The 15,632-nt window shown below is 53.0% G+C and overlaps 1 protein-coding gene across 1 annotated transcript; it reads left to right on the plus strand.

The window, feature by feature from the left end:
- Positions 1–11,414: 11,414 nt before the first annotated feature.
- On the plus strand, positions 11,415–12,839 carry DRD5 (dopamine receptor D5). Its single transcript, XM_036245869.1, has one exon. It carries the CDS (start codon positions 11,415–11,417, stop codon positions 12,837–12,839), a length of 1,425 nt encoding a protein of 474 aa, XP_036101762.1.
- Positions 12,840–15,632: the final 2,793 nt, after the last annotated feature.

Raw genomic sequence — 15,632 nt, forward strand, 5'->3', positions numbered from 1 at the left:
AGAAGGCTGCCTTTTGTCTGCAGTGCTTGTTTGCTGTGGGTGGGATGGGCCAGCGCCCTGATGGATGCAGACAAGTCAGGTCAGAAATCAGTGAGGTGTCTGAAGTCTGCGAGTTCGCTCATTCTAATCAAACCCCAGTTATTTTGTCTCCTTCTAAATGAGGTCCTCTGTTTTTGAAGAATGTGATCCCAGGTTGGAAGAAAATTTTATGTAGTTTGTTCTCCCTAAAAATCATTTTCTGTGTGTAATTTATCGCATTACCACATTCAGCCTTTTACTGACCATCTGTGTAGGCTAAACAGCCTTAGAGTTCATGCTCCCCAGAGCTGTTGAATGTGGAGATGATCACATTTAGTATATATTGTGCTTTCTGAATGTGTTTAATTTTTTGAACAGAGCTATTTTTTATCATTTGGATGGAGATTTGTGCCTAGATCAATAGGAAGACCTATTTCTTACCTGAAAAATTGGCACATTTTCATTTGTGATCATTTTGAAGTTTTTAGAAAAATATATATATTTTACTACTTTCTCCCTCTTACTATAAATACATACATGCTTTTAATAAAATGTCTGGATATTCCAGAAGAGCGAGAGAAGAATCACCCAGGACACCACTGGTAGATGGACAATCACTTTTGACATCTTGGTGTATTTCTTTTTGCCCCTTGGACGAGCCCGAGGCCTCTCGTTGTTGTTGTTGTTGTTGTTGTACTTGCCAGTGTGATGAGGCGGCCACTCTGGGTGCGTTTCCCTCCCGAACCTCAGCCACACACCTCTCTCCCTGCGGTTAGAAATGCTTTGACCCTTTAACACTGTTCTACAGTCCATCACGTAAGTGTGTCATAATGAACCTAGTTTCCTGGTGTTGCTTTTAGTGTCTATAACTTTTTTCCTTTATAAGTGACTTTGTAGAGCTTTTTTCTATATTCAGAATTGTTTCTTTAAGGCCTGTACTTAGGACCGGAATGCCTGTTCCAAACTTATAAATGTGCCTCTTACGGATTATTAGCAGTTGGGAGAGGCCTTTGTATATGTCTTGCCAGACTTACTTTAAAATGATAATAAAGTTAGTTTACTTACTATAAATACTAATATCTTTTCATCTGAGTGAGATACTTTTTTTTTTTTTTTTAACAGCACCGGCAATGAGACATTAAACACTGAATTTTTTTACACGACTAAAATATTTCATGTTCATTTTAGAAAAAAAAAACAACTAAGAAATGGGCAGATATGCTAGAAACAAAGGAAAACATCACCTAACATTTCTTCCATCCAGCGTCTCTCCAGCTGCTGCAACCTTGTTCCCCAGGGAGCTCAGGCACTGCTTGCTGACACTTTCCGTCGTTACCACGGGGGGGCGTCCCTGGCACCTAGTGGGGAGAGGCCTGGGATGCCGCTAAAGATCTGCAATGCACAGGAGGGCCCCCACACAGGGTATTGTCCGGCCCCAGATGTTAATAGTGCCGAGACCGAGAAATTGCAATATAGTGGTAATTGCTGTTAATCTTGGGTCCCTATTAGTAAACACACACACACACACACACACACTCACACACACACACACGGATTGTTTTTACATACAGTACACTGAATCTGCCTGGAATTGCCCTTTCTCTCTGACTGTACCAGCATGCTTCTTCACTCTGTTAGGGTCCCCATGGCATGGATGCTGACACGCGAGTGTGCGCACGACTCGTCTAGGGAGCTGTCAGGGGTCCCGCCCCCCCATCCATAAGTGCAGCTTCCACTGGGCTGGCACGAGGCCCAGGAACATGCTTCTAGGAGACCCGACCTCGATTTGTCTCCCGTGTAGCTCTTCCCAGGGGGCCCCATCCCTGGGACTCGGACACCAGGAAGACCTCTCGCTCACCTGCCACAGCCTCACCAGGAGGAGCCCGTGCATCTGGTAGTTCGAGCTCGTTCACCCCTGATCTGCCATCAAGCCAGGATCGAATTTGTGTTTTGGGGTACCACAGCCCTTGGTGAGGCAGAGGGGGAGGGCAAAGGCTCTGGAGGTGGACACTCAGGGCCACACCAGCCCCCTTGTCTCTCCGCCGCGAACATCACTTGTGAAATCCAGCTGGGGCGGTCACTGCCACTGGGCTCTCTGTGTGACCCTCGCACCCAGCATGTGTCCCTGCCGGAGGGCCTCAGCTCCAGGCCGGCCCGGTGAGGCAGGCATTACTCCTCTGTCGGGCCAGGGAGCCTCTGACGACGACCACGCAGCTGGTCAGTTGAAGCATTTGGACTGTTAGGCCTTCTTAAAACTCATTGCCTTTCCTCTCTATGATCTTACAAAGAAAGTCAATGGGGTAAAAATATCCATCAAACACTTACTTGAGCCTCTGTGTACAGAACAGTCCAACAGTGGACGGATATTCATTTTCCACCCAGTTATAAAATGCGACCCGTGGCTTAAAATGATGAAGGAGCGAAGTTACCAGAGAATAGTTGGTGTTTCTGCCCTGAACGTACAAAGGTTTGCTGTGGGAGAGTACAACCAGCAGGGGGCGCTGGCGCCCTTTCTTTCTGAGTCCTCACGGGCACGTTCGGGTCAAATGAGGCCAGGGACCTGGTGGGCCGGAAGCAGCGTCAAGGTAACAGATGGAGGATGGGCGCCAAATGCTGGGCTGTCCTCTGTCTGCAGCGTTGTCCAAAGCTGTAGCGTCACTGCTCCCAGGTGCGGATGAAGAGGATTCTGAGTTTTCACAGAACTCATTAAGTTTCAACAAAGATGCTCCCTCCACCTGCCCCCACCTCTTCCCACTCCCCGTGGGGCACTCTTACCCCATCAGAGGCTTCGGAGGAACACGATGGGTGCGGAGTGTTTCCCAGCTTGAAGGTGGCGGGGACAGTACTTCCGCGGGGTCTGATGGGGAGTGACTGTGACGTGCTCCTCCTCAGAGCGGGCCCCAGGGGACCACGAGAAGGGGACAGAAGGATGAACGCAGTGCTTATTGCTCGACGGGATGGAAGTGCTGGTCTAGTGTTTCAGCCACACTAATACGAAACACAACAATGATCGTAATGATAACTGTCTAAAAATGTACATTAAATCAAGCCACCCGCTAAAAACCCTTGAACGGCTTCCCATTGCTTTTGGAAGAAAGTGTAAACTCCTAACCATGGTCTACTGGGATCTTCATGATCTGCTCTCTGACACTTCATCTTCTTCTCATGCAATCCCTTCCTCTGCCTCCCCCTTCCCCAGGCACCCCATGGGCACGGCTGCAGCCACACATGTCTCCCTTCACTTCCTTGAATTTTCCAAACTCTTCTGTGCCCCAGGACCTTTGCACAGCCTACTCTCTCTTAGGAGTGTGTTTCTCTGGCTCCTTGAGGTGAATCAGTTTCTTTCTCATCCTTTAGACCATGTGTAGAGGTCTCTTCATAGTGAGCAGTGCCCCCCCGGTCATATAGATACACATACTCCCTACTATGCCTCACCTTGGTACCCTTTGCCACTAGTTGTTTTTTGTGCTTGTCTATCCTGGAGAGGACTGTCTACTTGTGAGAGTAGAGACTTTACCTCTTTCTCTCCCAGGGCCTCACCACCCAGCTTGTATGAACACGCGTGCTGCCCTCACCACACCAGACTGTTGCGGGGGGAGGGGAAGCACCAGGAACACGGTGTGCACCCATGAGTGGTGTGCTTCCTGGAATCGTTTTTAAGACCTTGGCAGAGACTCACTCACTTTCTGCTTGCTTCTGGTATATGCCCAGCCCTCCATTAGCCTTTCAGGCAGCAGGGGGCGCTCTGAGCCTGGCTGGTGATGGAGGGTGCAGGAGAGCCACGCCCGCTCTGCTTGCTCTGGGTCAGGAGGAGCAGGGGACCTGTCTCTACAGAGCCTTGCGGTGGCGCTGCTCTGTCCTCAGAAGGGGAGAACCACAGCCAACGGCTTCTGGCCACGGCAGGAAGTGAAGAGCCCACAGCCTAAAGTGCCGCCTGCAGGTCTGGCAGATGTTTCTGGAACACCAGTTTGGGCGATTGGTCTATGCCAAGCATAATAAGCCCACTCCACCTCTGCTGGATTGGTATAGAGGTGGGCATGTAAATAGTTCTAGACCAGGTGTTGAGAAACGATGCCCATGGGCCAAGAATGCTTTTTACATATTTGAAAAGTTATAAAAACCAAAAAACAAACAAACCACCATATCAAAAGAATATACTGCAGAGACCATATATGGCCCATAAAGTCTCCAATGTTTACTCGCTGGCTCTTTGTACGTTTGCTGTTCTTGAGAATGAAAGGTAAGGGCCTCGCTGCACAGCCTGGAAGGATTTTGAGAGAGATGAGGTCCGCCTCTCTCCCTGCCGGAACGTGACCGTGGGGTGAAGTCAAGCCCAGAGGGCCTGTGGGGAGCACACACTGCCTCTCAAAGATGTCCTCATCCTAATGCCTGGAGCCTGTGAGTGTGTCTCCTTGCACGGCAGGACTTTGCGCATGTGACCAAGTCCAGGATCTTGAGGTGGAGAGTTTATCCTGGATTATCTAGGTGGGTCCAATGTCATCACAAGTGTCCTGATAAGACGAAGAGGGCGAGGCAATGCTCACCGAGGCAGAGATTGCAGTGATGTGGCCACAAGCCAAGGAATGCCGCAGCCACCAGAAGCCAGCAGAGGGACCTCTGCTGATGGCCCTGCAAACATCTCGATGTAAGTCCAGGAAGAGTCATTTTGGACTTCTCACCTCCAGAACTGTAGGACAATCATTTGTGCTGTTTAAAGCCATTAGAACAAACTACTACAAACTTGATCTTGGCTCCATCTGCTTTTCTCCACTTCTGCCCCTCGCCGCCCTACTTCAAGTCTTTGCCGTCTGCTGGCGGGCCTCCTGAAGCAGGTTCCTCGTCGTTTCTCCAATTCAGCCTCTGCCCCTGCTGGTCCACCCTTCTCGCTGTGGCTAGCGTGGTATTTGAGAAAGGCAAGTGTGCTCATGTTCCCTCCTCTGCTCAACACCCTCCAATCACTTCTCGTTGCTTCTTAATTCTGTTAACGTACTATGTTCCCTCCTGCCTCAGGACCTTTGCACTTGCTTCTTCTTGCTTACACTTAGTGAATTCCTACTCACGTGTCAGATCTCCATCTGAACAACAGTCGCTCAGGGAATCACACTCACCTAAAGAGCAGGCCTCCTGTCCCTGTTATGAGCTCTGGCAGTACCATCTGGCTTTCCTTCACTGAGGCTCTCCCACCTTTTAATCACATAAATCTTAACCAGAAGTCTCAAGAGGGAGAGATGTGTGTTTTGTTCCCCAACTGTATCCCCAGTGTCACAGAGGAAGAGCTCCATAATCACTGTGGAATGAACCAATGAATGAATGGATGTTTAAAGGTCTTTTGAGATGAAAAAGGGGAACTGAGAAATAGTTTCAATACTACGGAAAGCTCAGCCTGGCCCGTGTGGCTCGGTTGGCTGAACGTCATCCCATGCCCCAAGAGGTCACCAGTTCGATTCCCGGTTGGGCACGTGCCCGGGCTGCAGGCTCGATCCCCTGTAGGGGGCATGCGGGAGGCGGCTGATCAATGTTTCTCTCTCATCGATGTTTCTCTCCCTCCCTCTCCCTTCCTCTCTAAAGTCAGTAAAAACATATTTTAAAAAAAGAAAGCACAACTAAAACACACGTATTCATTTACTATTTGGCTGTGCAGGTTAAAAAGTTACCTATTTGCTTTGGGAAGTCTCAGCTGAGCGAGGTCACCTCTTCCAGGTGCTCCCTGCTAATTAAGCTCTAAAGAGACTCCCTGGTCTGGATGGAGAGCGGATGGCAGAGTTGCAGGGACTGCCGGGGGAACAGACTGTGAGCTCTGGGAAGGGTACCGAGTCTTCACCCCTAGAACTCAGATGTTTAGCACAGTGACAACCTGAGCAAACGGGCGCAAATCGTAATCACGGCACACGCTGTTCATTGCCTCCCTGGTAGCGATTCCTTTGCTTGCTGAGAAAACCCTGATTTTGGTTGGGGACACAAAGCGCCCAGCCTCAGGGGCTAGATCGCGGCGTGTTTCAGCCACGCCTGGGCTTTCTGCCTGCTCTGCCTTGCACTCAAAACAGTTGACAGTCTGCCCTGCAGCAAGGGGCGGCCACGTGACTCACTTCTGGCTAATGACACATAAGGTCCTGCTAAGGTTTTCTTCTGGTGACACATGACGTGACTTTCCCTGCCTTTTGCTCCTGGAATTTGAACTCGGTCGTGGTGCCTGAAGCTGGCACAGCTGACCTGTGACCACGAGGCAGCGAGGGCAGAGTCACGATGCTGCTAGAGGTAGAGATTTGGGTGAAAGAGGAAAAATGAACAGAATCTGGGTGCCCAGTTACATCACTGAGTTTTGCACCAGCCCTTACCTGCTTCCTCTTTATTTCCTGTGACGTTAGAGAATTAAATGCCTTTATTACATAAGCCACGAGCAGTCGGGTCTTCTGGTACCCACAGCTGAAAGCATTCCTAATCAATATATTTGTTTAAGATTTATTTTGAGATCATTTCAAAGTTACGGAAGAATGGTCGGCGCCTGCCCTGCACCCTGACAACAGCAAGCCCAGGGGACCGCTGCCGGGGGTGAGAGGCCGGAGCAAACTGACCTGACCTGAAGTTCAGGGCACAGCTTCCAGCTGGCCACAGGCCACTCGTGAGAAACCACTATTGTCGTGTTACGTCACTAAGGGGGGGGGGGACTGCTTATTATGCAGCATTATGATAACAAAACCTACCATTTCCTCCTTTATTCATAGTAGCAAGGATTAATGATAGCATTTTTAAATTTTTTCATATTCTTGTTTTTAAAATTTTTTTCTTTATTGATTTTAAAGAGAGAAAAGGGAGAGGGAGAGAGAGATAGAAACATCGATGAGAGAGAACATCGATTGGCCGCCTCCTGCATGCCCCCCACTGGGGATCAGGCCCACAACCTGGGCAGGTGCCCTGATCGGGAATTGAACCGGCGACCTCTTGGTACATGGGTCACTGCTTAACCACTGAGCCACACCAGTCGGGCAAATTTTTTCATTTTCCTTTACAGTTGACATTCAATATGATGTTATATTAGTTCCTGGTGTACAGCAGAGTGGTCAGGCAAATATGTAATTTACAAAGTGATCCTCCCAATAACTCAGGTACTCACCTGGCACCTTACATAGATATTACAGTGTTACTGATTATATTCCCTGTGCTGAACTTTACATCCCTGCGACTATCTCATAACTACCAGTTTGTCAATCCCTTCCTCCAATCTCCTGCCTTTAATGTTTCCATTTGGAAGATGAGGACACTCAGAATCAGAGAGGTGAAGTGACTTGCTCGAGGTCCCACAGCTGGCGAGTCAGAGAGGGGGGACTGGAACCCAGGACTGTCTGGCTTGCAAGCCCATCTTCCTTCCTGTGTCTATAGACACATGCCAACGTCTGGCGTGCGACTATTTCGCCTGCCTGAAATGGCTGCTTCCAGCTTCCCGGGTTTCTGAGCTGGGGAGGGTGGAGATGCAGACACTGACCTGTTTGCAGAGGCCTCCAGGTTACCATTGATATTTGTGCACTTGAGGTGGCTTTTCCAGCCACAGGGTTGGATGCAGATGACGGGTCATCTCTATCCTTCCGCCTGGGCTCCGCTGAGCTAAGCTGAGCATGTCAGCAGGGCTGGCGCCTGGGGAGCTCGGGTGCAACCTGTCACCAAGGCACCAAGCCTGTCTGGGTGTAAAACAGCATGGTTCTTTCGATAGCAGCCACAGCAAATCCGGGCTCTGATCCTATTGATCTCGCCATTTGTCTCAGGGACACAAAGCCAACTTAGAATACCCCTTCAGAAAAGGGAGGGCCAGTGAGTTCAAATAGGAGAATATTTGCCAACCTGATTAGGAAAACCCCGTGTGCGCAACCGTTCTAAGAAGATCCTCTTAGAACAACTTTGCGGGAGCCAAGCGTGTGGGGGCTCGCTTCCCTGCGGCTGTCCTCCAACTGTCCTCCGGCTGTCCGGCTGCGACCAGGCGAGAGATGAGGAGTGTACTAGCCCCCTGGTTGGTGAGAGTCCACACCAACGAGCCTGGGTTCTGAGGCTGAGGGCAGACGCTCGCTGATTTCAGCTGGTTGCTCTGCCCAGCTCTTTTGAGAAACGCGGAAAAGACCCTGGGTGAGGGAGCAGCTGCTGCTTCCACAGGACCACTGTCCCCGCCGGGCACGCCGCCCCAGGTGCCCTCCGGGCAAGGGGCAGACGCGCACTGCGGCTGCCGACCGTCCCTTTGCACGCATAAGGCCTTATCGACAGAGAGGAAACTCTGGATAACAGAGGAGAAGCCGCAGGGTTCCGAAGATCCACCCTTTCACACGCGAAGCCCCATGCCTCTGAGCCTTTGCACACACTGTTCCCGCTGTTAGAAATGTCCCCCACTGGCCACGCCTTACCCCCAGGGTCCTCCTTTCCGCGCTGCCCTTCCCCGTGCTGCCCACCAAGGCGGCCAGTGCCCCGGGTTCTCATGCCACCACCTGGCTAATAGTCCTTGTTTGTTTTTTGTGTTAGGCAGGCCTTTTCTGGGGGCAGGAGACAAGAGAAACTGAGCTCAGACACGTGTAGCAAAAGGGTGCTTTACTGGCTTGTGCAACTGCAAAGACGAGGCTACAATGGAGCGAGAGGCTCGGAAAAGCCCTTTTCTGTCTGAAGAGCACACAGGTACGGCCAGAGGGAAAACAGGGGCTCAGAGCCCCTCGCGGAGGAGCTCCTTCTGGTCTCATCACACTTGATTAAACTACTGTGATGAACCCATTTTGAAGATGAGGACACCGAGGCTCGAAGACATCGAGTAACTTCCCCAAGACCCCACAGCTAGGACATGCCTGTCCCTGCCACGCTTTTCCTTTGCTCTGCCTTCCCTTTCGACTTGACTGTGATTTCAGCCCAAAGAGGGACTTTCCCAGGGAAGCCTTCCTTAACTCTCTCCCCCAGGGCAACCCCCTTAACGCTCTGTGCCATTTCGTCCTAGCACTTGGTACGGTTGTAACTTTCTCTGGATGATTCCTGGGTGAAAGTCTATCTCCAACTGGACTCTAACCCCGCAGAGTGACAGGACAATGCATGTATTGTTAAATACACCCTTGCATTCCCAGTGGATAGAACAGCATTTGGGACATAATAGGTGCTCAATAAATATTTGCTGAATAAAAGAATAAGAAACTGAAATTCAAACCCCTGTCTCCAAAACCCAAGTTCTTTTCTGAGCTCATCAGTTGGTGTTCTCCAGGGTGAAATGGGATGGAGGTCATTCAGAGCAAGGAACTACCACAGGACCCATTAGGAAAATGACTGTGTGTGTGTGTGTGTGTGTGTGTGCGCGCGCGGGTAGTGGCTTGAATCCAGGCTGTCTGTGGACAAGGAGGGGTAACAGGAGAAGCAGCAGGAGCACCCAGCAATGGTACATGATTAAAAGACTGAAAGAACTTACATGACTGTCTAAGGATCAGGGATCACAGGGAGCTCCCGAGGTCTCTCCGTCAGGGGAATGACATGATCACAGTTATATCTGACAAGGATCACTCTGCCTGCCACAGAATGGAGGGTGGACAGAGGATCACAGCAGAACATTGAGTGCACTAACTCAGGATAGTGTCACCATAAAACAGGGTGGGGAAGACACAGTCTTGGGCAGGGACGTCACTGTTGGAGAGGAGTGGTCCAGCTCCTAGGAGATGGGGAGAGACAGGTGGTAAGTGTGACTCTGTAGTTTCAGGCGTAGGCATTTGGACAGATGGTCTTGCCGTCTCCGACAGAGAAAGTGGGGCAGGGGGAGAAGGCTTGAGGGGGAAGGGCTGTTGAAGGCTGAGCTGGCTGAGTCTGAGGAGCTGGGACTCAGGTGTTGCTCCAGGGTGCAGGTGGGGCCAGGGTGAAGGGGGCAGGTGGGTCTGAGCGGAGCAATGAGGGTCCAGCCCTGGTTTCTAGACCTCACAGCAGGTCTCAGATGGGACCTGGCAGCATGATGCCTCATCCGTTTCTCTCCAGTTGTCTTCAGCCGAGCTTAACACCAGCAGCCGTGGCGTCCACAAACGGACCTTGTCAGCTGGGGAGGCGTGGTGAGATCCTGGAACACTGCTCTCCCTTCCCAGCATTTCCTCGCCCCCCCCCCTTTTTTTGAATTTTAATTTTAGGCTTTGGGCCACCCATTCAAGCCTCAAGTTTCCTCTTCTGTTAAGCACTGAGATATTATTAATTCATCCCCTGCAAGGCTTAAAAAGAGGAAGACTGTGATAGTGCCCTGAAGAGAGGAGGCTCCCAACTTGGGGGGCTCCCCTCCTCCTCCTTGTCTCCCGGGTTCTCGGCAGTTCTTCCACAAAGGACAAATGGCTCCAGGATTGAGGGTGGTGGTGGGGAAGAGGACTCTCTCAAGAGCAGGTGAAGCCCCCCAGTCTTAGAATGAGTGGGTGTGGAGGGGAGGTTGGGCAACTTCCTAGGAGACATGCGCGTGCAGGTGACTGGAGCAGGTGGGCCTTCCCTAGATGGTTTCACTGACCCCCGCCCCCCGCAGGAGTAGACATCATTACCCCATTTTGTGGATGAGGAAACCAAGGCCCAGGGAACTGGAGTTGCTGTTCAAGGTCACAGAGCCAGGAACAATCCGGACTCGGGTCTGTGAGAAATTCAAAGTCGCCCCCTCCCCCCTGCAGGCGCTCTTTGCCGGCCTAGAAGCCAGGGCTCGCCCCCACTTCCCATCCGGACCGACCTTCCCGATCATCGGACGTGGCCAGGCCAAGGCCCCGGGGCAACAGGGCTGGGCCAGGCACCTGTTTGTCTTCCCGGGGCGCGTTCACCACGGCGCGCTGCGAGGACCTGGCACTGGGGCGCCTCTAGGACCTGCGGGCTCGTCCCCAGACTCGGCGGGCAGGGCGCGGAGAGAGGGTGCCGGCCCCGCGGACCGGCCGGGCTGGAGAGAGGGCGCCCGGGAGCCCGTGGGGCGGGCGCGCGGCGGAGCGGAGAGCGCGGAGGCGCGGGGCAGGAGTGAGGGCCCGGGAGCCGCGCAGGACCCGGGCGGCTCTGCAGCGCTCGCCTCGCGCCGGCCGCCCCGGCCCCCGCCCCCTCGGTGCTGACTAGCTCTTCGCTTCCCGGGCTCCGAACCAGACACAGCCGCCGCCGCCTCCGGGTGCGTTGCGGGCTCCCAGGAACAGCCCCTCGGCCCCGGCTACTTCCTGTCCCCGGCGCCAGCACTGAAGAGGCGCGGCACGGCCACCAACCCGGAGGCGCTGGAGGCGAGAAGGGTCCCCGCGCGCTCCGGGGCCCCAGCGCAGCGCACGGTGAGCGTCCCTCGGGACTCCGGGATCCCTTAGCCGCGGGTACCCTCGAGCTACCTCCGGGTGCCCGATGGGGCCGCCTGGGGGGCACAGGGCTAAAGTGTGGAGCGCACGCAGCCCGCCCCTGCCGCTGAGTCCGACATGCTACTGCCTGGGCGCAATGGCACCGCGTACTGGGCGCGATTTGGGCAGCAACAGCTGGCTCCAGGAGGCGCCCTGGGGGGCTCGGAGGGGGCGGCGCCGCTGGGGCCCGCACAGGTGGTCATCGCCGGCCTCCTGATCCTGCTCATTGTCTGGACCCTGCTGGGCAACGTGCTGGTGTGCGCAGCCATCGTGCGCAGCCGCCACTTGCGCGCCAAGATGACCAACATTTTCATCGTGTCTCTGGCTGTGTCCGATCTCCTCGTGGCGTTGCTGGTCATGCCCTGGAAGGCTGTCGCTGAGGTGGCCGGCTACTGGCCCTTTGGGGCCTTCTGCGACGTCTGGGTGGCCTTCGACATCATGTGCTCCACAGCCTCCATCCTGAACCTGTGCGTCATCAGCGTGGACCGCTACTGGGCCATCTCTAGGCCCTTCCGTTACCAGCAAACAATGACCCAGTGCGTTGCCTTGGTCATGGTCGGCCTGGCCTGGACCCTGTCCGTCCTCATCTCCTTCATCCCAGTCCAGCTTCATTGGCACAGGGACAAGGCAGGCTCCTGGGGCGGGGTGCATCCACCATCCAACCTGGCCAACGGGACGCCCTGGGAGGACACAGGGGAGCCAGAGGTGAGGGAGGAGAACTGCGACTCTAGTCTGAACCGAACTTACGCAATCTCCTCCTCGCTCATCAGCTTCTACATCCCCGTGGCCATCATGATCGTGACCTACACGCGCATCTACCGCATCGCCCAGGTGCAGATCCGCAGGATTTCCTCCCTGGAGCGGGCGGCGCAGCACGCGCAGAGATGCCGGGGCCGCGCGGCCCGTGCGCCTGACGCCAGCCTGCGGGCCTCTATCAAGAAGGAGACCAAGGTCCTCAAGACCCTGTCGATGATCATGGGGGTCTTCGTGTGCTGCTGGCTGCCCTTCTTTGTCCTTAACTGCATGGTCCCCTTCTGCAGCGGACGCTCGGAGGATCCTCAGGCTGGCTTCTCCTGTGTCAGCGAGACCACCTTCGACGTCTTCGTCTGGTTCGGCTGGGCCAACTCCTCCCTCAACCCCATCATCTACGCCTTCAACGCTGACTTCAGGAAGGTGTTTGCCCAGCTCCTGGGGTGCAGCCACCGCTGCCCCCGCACCCAGGTGGAGACGGTGAACATCAGCAACGAGCTCATCTCCTACAACCAGGACACTGTCTTCCCCAAGGACATCGAGGCTGCCTATAGCCACATGATCCCCAACACCCTGACCCCAGGGGACAGGGAGGTGGACAAGGAGGAGGAGGGCCCTTTCGATCGTATGTCCCAGCTCTCTCAAGCGTCCCCAGATGTGGACCCTGCCGCCAACTCTGTCTGGGAGCTGGACTGCGAGGGGGAGATTTCATTAAGCAAAATAACACCTTTCACCCCAAGTGGTTTTCATTAAACTACATAAAAATGCCCTTCATGGATCTGTAGAACTGCACAGACATTAAGAAGCATGTAGAACACACACATACACACACACACATTTCCAGTGTTGCTTATTTTATCATCTTTCCTCTGTCTCTGAGGGTAGCCTTTGTGCTTAGAAACCTCACCTGATTAGTTTGTTGTCAAAAGAATTGGCAGAAGCCAATTGGAACAAACTCGTTCAAATATACCCCAGTCTGTTAGATGTGCACCAATGGTCCTCATAGAGGTGGTGTTTGGTCCTTACAAAAAAAAAAAAAAAGTGGGACTTGGTCTTAAAAATATATACTCTCCTCTGCCCTTTTCAACCAGTAGATGGTTCAGTGGCTTTTCAAATGCCAGGGCAGTGTGGGTGCAGGGCCGGGGGCGGTGGCTCTCCTGCGTCTCGCTCCCCGTGGCCTGTGTTTATGCAGCGGCTGTTCTCTGCATCTTCCCTGCAGCTGAGGAATTCTTGCTGACTTGTCCTGGTGTCTAATAAACACAAATTACGTGTGTGATGGGCTGATTATCTTGCTTGGCCAGATTGGTTTTCAGGACGACTTCTGGGGGAATCATGAAAACATCCTTTTGAAAGGGAAGACTTCCACTGGGTCTGGAAGCATACGTCCATTTCCTTTGCAGACAATTTGGCCTTAAAGATGCACTCGGGGCCAAGGGGTCATGAAGAGCTTCTGATGCCTCAGCATTTTTATTTGTTAGATGCATACATCTTGAGTCTGTGCAGAAAGCTAGCTTCGATGCATGGCATCACACATGAACGCCCAAAGCCTGGGATTCTAATATTTTTTTTCAGATTTGGAATCTTCTTTTCACAACAACGTAGCACAAAACAATTCTGATTCCTAGGCAGTTCTATCAGTTCAGTGAGGAGATCATATGGAACGATAGATCTTTCTCGACCTCTTCGATAGTGTTTCAGAGTTGTGTGGCTTTTGATCAACTGCGCATTACAAAGGGCTTGGAAATGTGTGCACTGATATGCTTAAAAACAAAAAAACAAATCCCAATTTCAAGTAGCAGTTTTTATTTGTAGACCATTAGAAATGAGAGAATGCATTTGAACTACAATGTAGGCGCATGTAATTCCTTCCAGTCGGTCCCTACTTTGAAGCAGGCTTATCAAGAACGGTTCAATCAATTCAGCTCTCTGTAGGGATACTTTTATTGTCTCCCGAGCAGTGTCTTGTTCGCTGTAAAATGGGCCGTGCCCACATGTAATGTTTAATAAGTATTTGTTGAGTGAATAACTGACTATTTTAGGAAGAGTCAGATTGGAAGCAAATCCTGTTTGGTACATTCATTTTTGTATATAATTCAGTCAAGTTGATATTGGGATCTGAGTTCTGTGCTCAGTTTTTGACCTTTTGTGAACCAATTGTCTTTAGGGAAAGACTTGGGCGGCGAAAAGTGCCCTGCTCTGCGTTTCAGGAAGTGGCTGTGTGACCTTGAGCGAGTCGGTTAAGCTCTCTGGGCTTCAGGTTCCGGCTGCCTGTGTAAATTGTGCGTCATGGTGCAGATGTTAGTGGACGGAGTCTAGGGCGAAATACAAGGCATGTCGTGTGCTTTCTCTACAGGGCTTCTTGGAGCTTTTCGTAGGCCTTGTGCAGCCCCAAGCAGGAGAGAATTCTGCATTGTTTCCCGAAGTCTTTGACCGGGTGAATCCTTGTTCAAAGTGGGATTCCTTATTCCCAGCTCTCAGGAGCCCACGATGTCAGGGAACACAGTTTGAGAAACTCCAGTTGATCTGGAAGTCTCCAAAGTGCAGCTGTCCCAGGCAGGTTGTTAGAAGCCAAATCTTTTGTGGCAAATGTTCTAGACCCCAGTCCGGATGATTTCGGTCAAGGAAAACGGGGAATGCGAGGACTTTGGAAACCCCTTCTGCAAACAGCGTTCCTTAGGGTTATTCACACCTACTGCGTGGTGGGCACTGTCCTAGGAATTAGTCGCCAGTCCAGTGCTCCGGGGTCTGGGAGCCTGTTTTGGTGGGAGAGACAAACAGATGAAGCGCCGAGGCTGTGCTGGGCACAGTGTGCTGCACTCAGACCCGGGAGCGTCACGCCAGGTAGTCACAGCTGACGTGATGCCAAAGGAAACATGAGAGCGGTGGCGCAGCGGCTGTTTACCTAGGGTGGCCCAGGAAGGCGTCCTGGAAGAGGCGTGATGAAGAGATACCCAGATGCGGAAGTAGGGGTTGGAGCAGGGCTCCAGGCAGAGGGAACGGCACATGCCGAGGGCTGGGAACGGGGCGGTGCTGGGCACCTGGGAGGAGAGAAAGGCCGCCCCTGGCTGGAGGGCGATGAAAGGCCAGCACCAATGGTGGCAGGCCTCGTTCTCATGTCTTCATTCATCTAACGCTCACAACCCCGGGGCGGGGGCGCTTTGCTTACCCCATTTCACAGATGAGGCAATGAAGGCCTTAGGAGGCTAAATCACTAGCCCGGGTCACAGGTGGCAGAGCTGGGCTTGAACCTGGGCAGCCTGGCCACGGAAGCTTTGAACTGCCCAGCAGGGCTGAGCGGGCTGGCCGGGCACCCCGGTCAGCAGCACAAGCACTGATGCCCGGACGGGAACAGTCCCTGTCCGTGTGTTCACGAGCTGGTGAGCGGTGGCGTTCCTGTGGCCGCCCCCGCTGTGCACCTGCGCGGAGCATGCCTTGGTTGGGAGGGCAGTGGGGGAAAGAGCCGGTGTCCCGAGCCCTGCCATGGGTGGCCAGGTGCTTGCCGATTTTTATTTGTCCCTCACACACTATGACTTTTCCATTTTACAG

Source organism: Molossus molossus, unplaced genomic scaffold (assembly GCF_014108415.1).
Source record: "Molossus molossus isolate mMolMol1 unplaced genomic scaffold, mMolMol1.p scaffold_m16_p_1, whole genome shotgun sequence".
Taxonomy (NCBI): domain Eukaryota; kingdom Metazoa; phylum Chordata; class Mammalia; order Chiroptera; family Molossidae; genus Molossus; species Molossus molossus.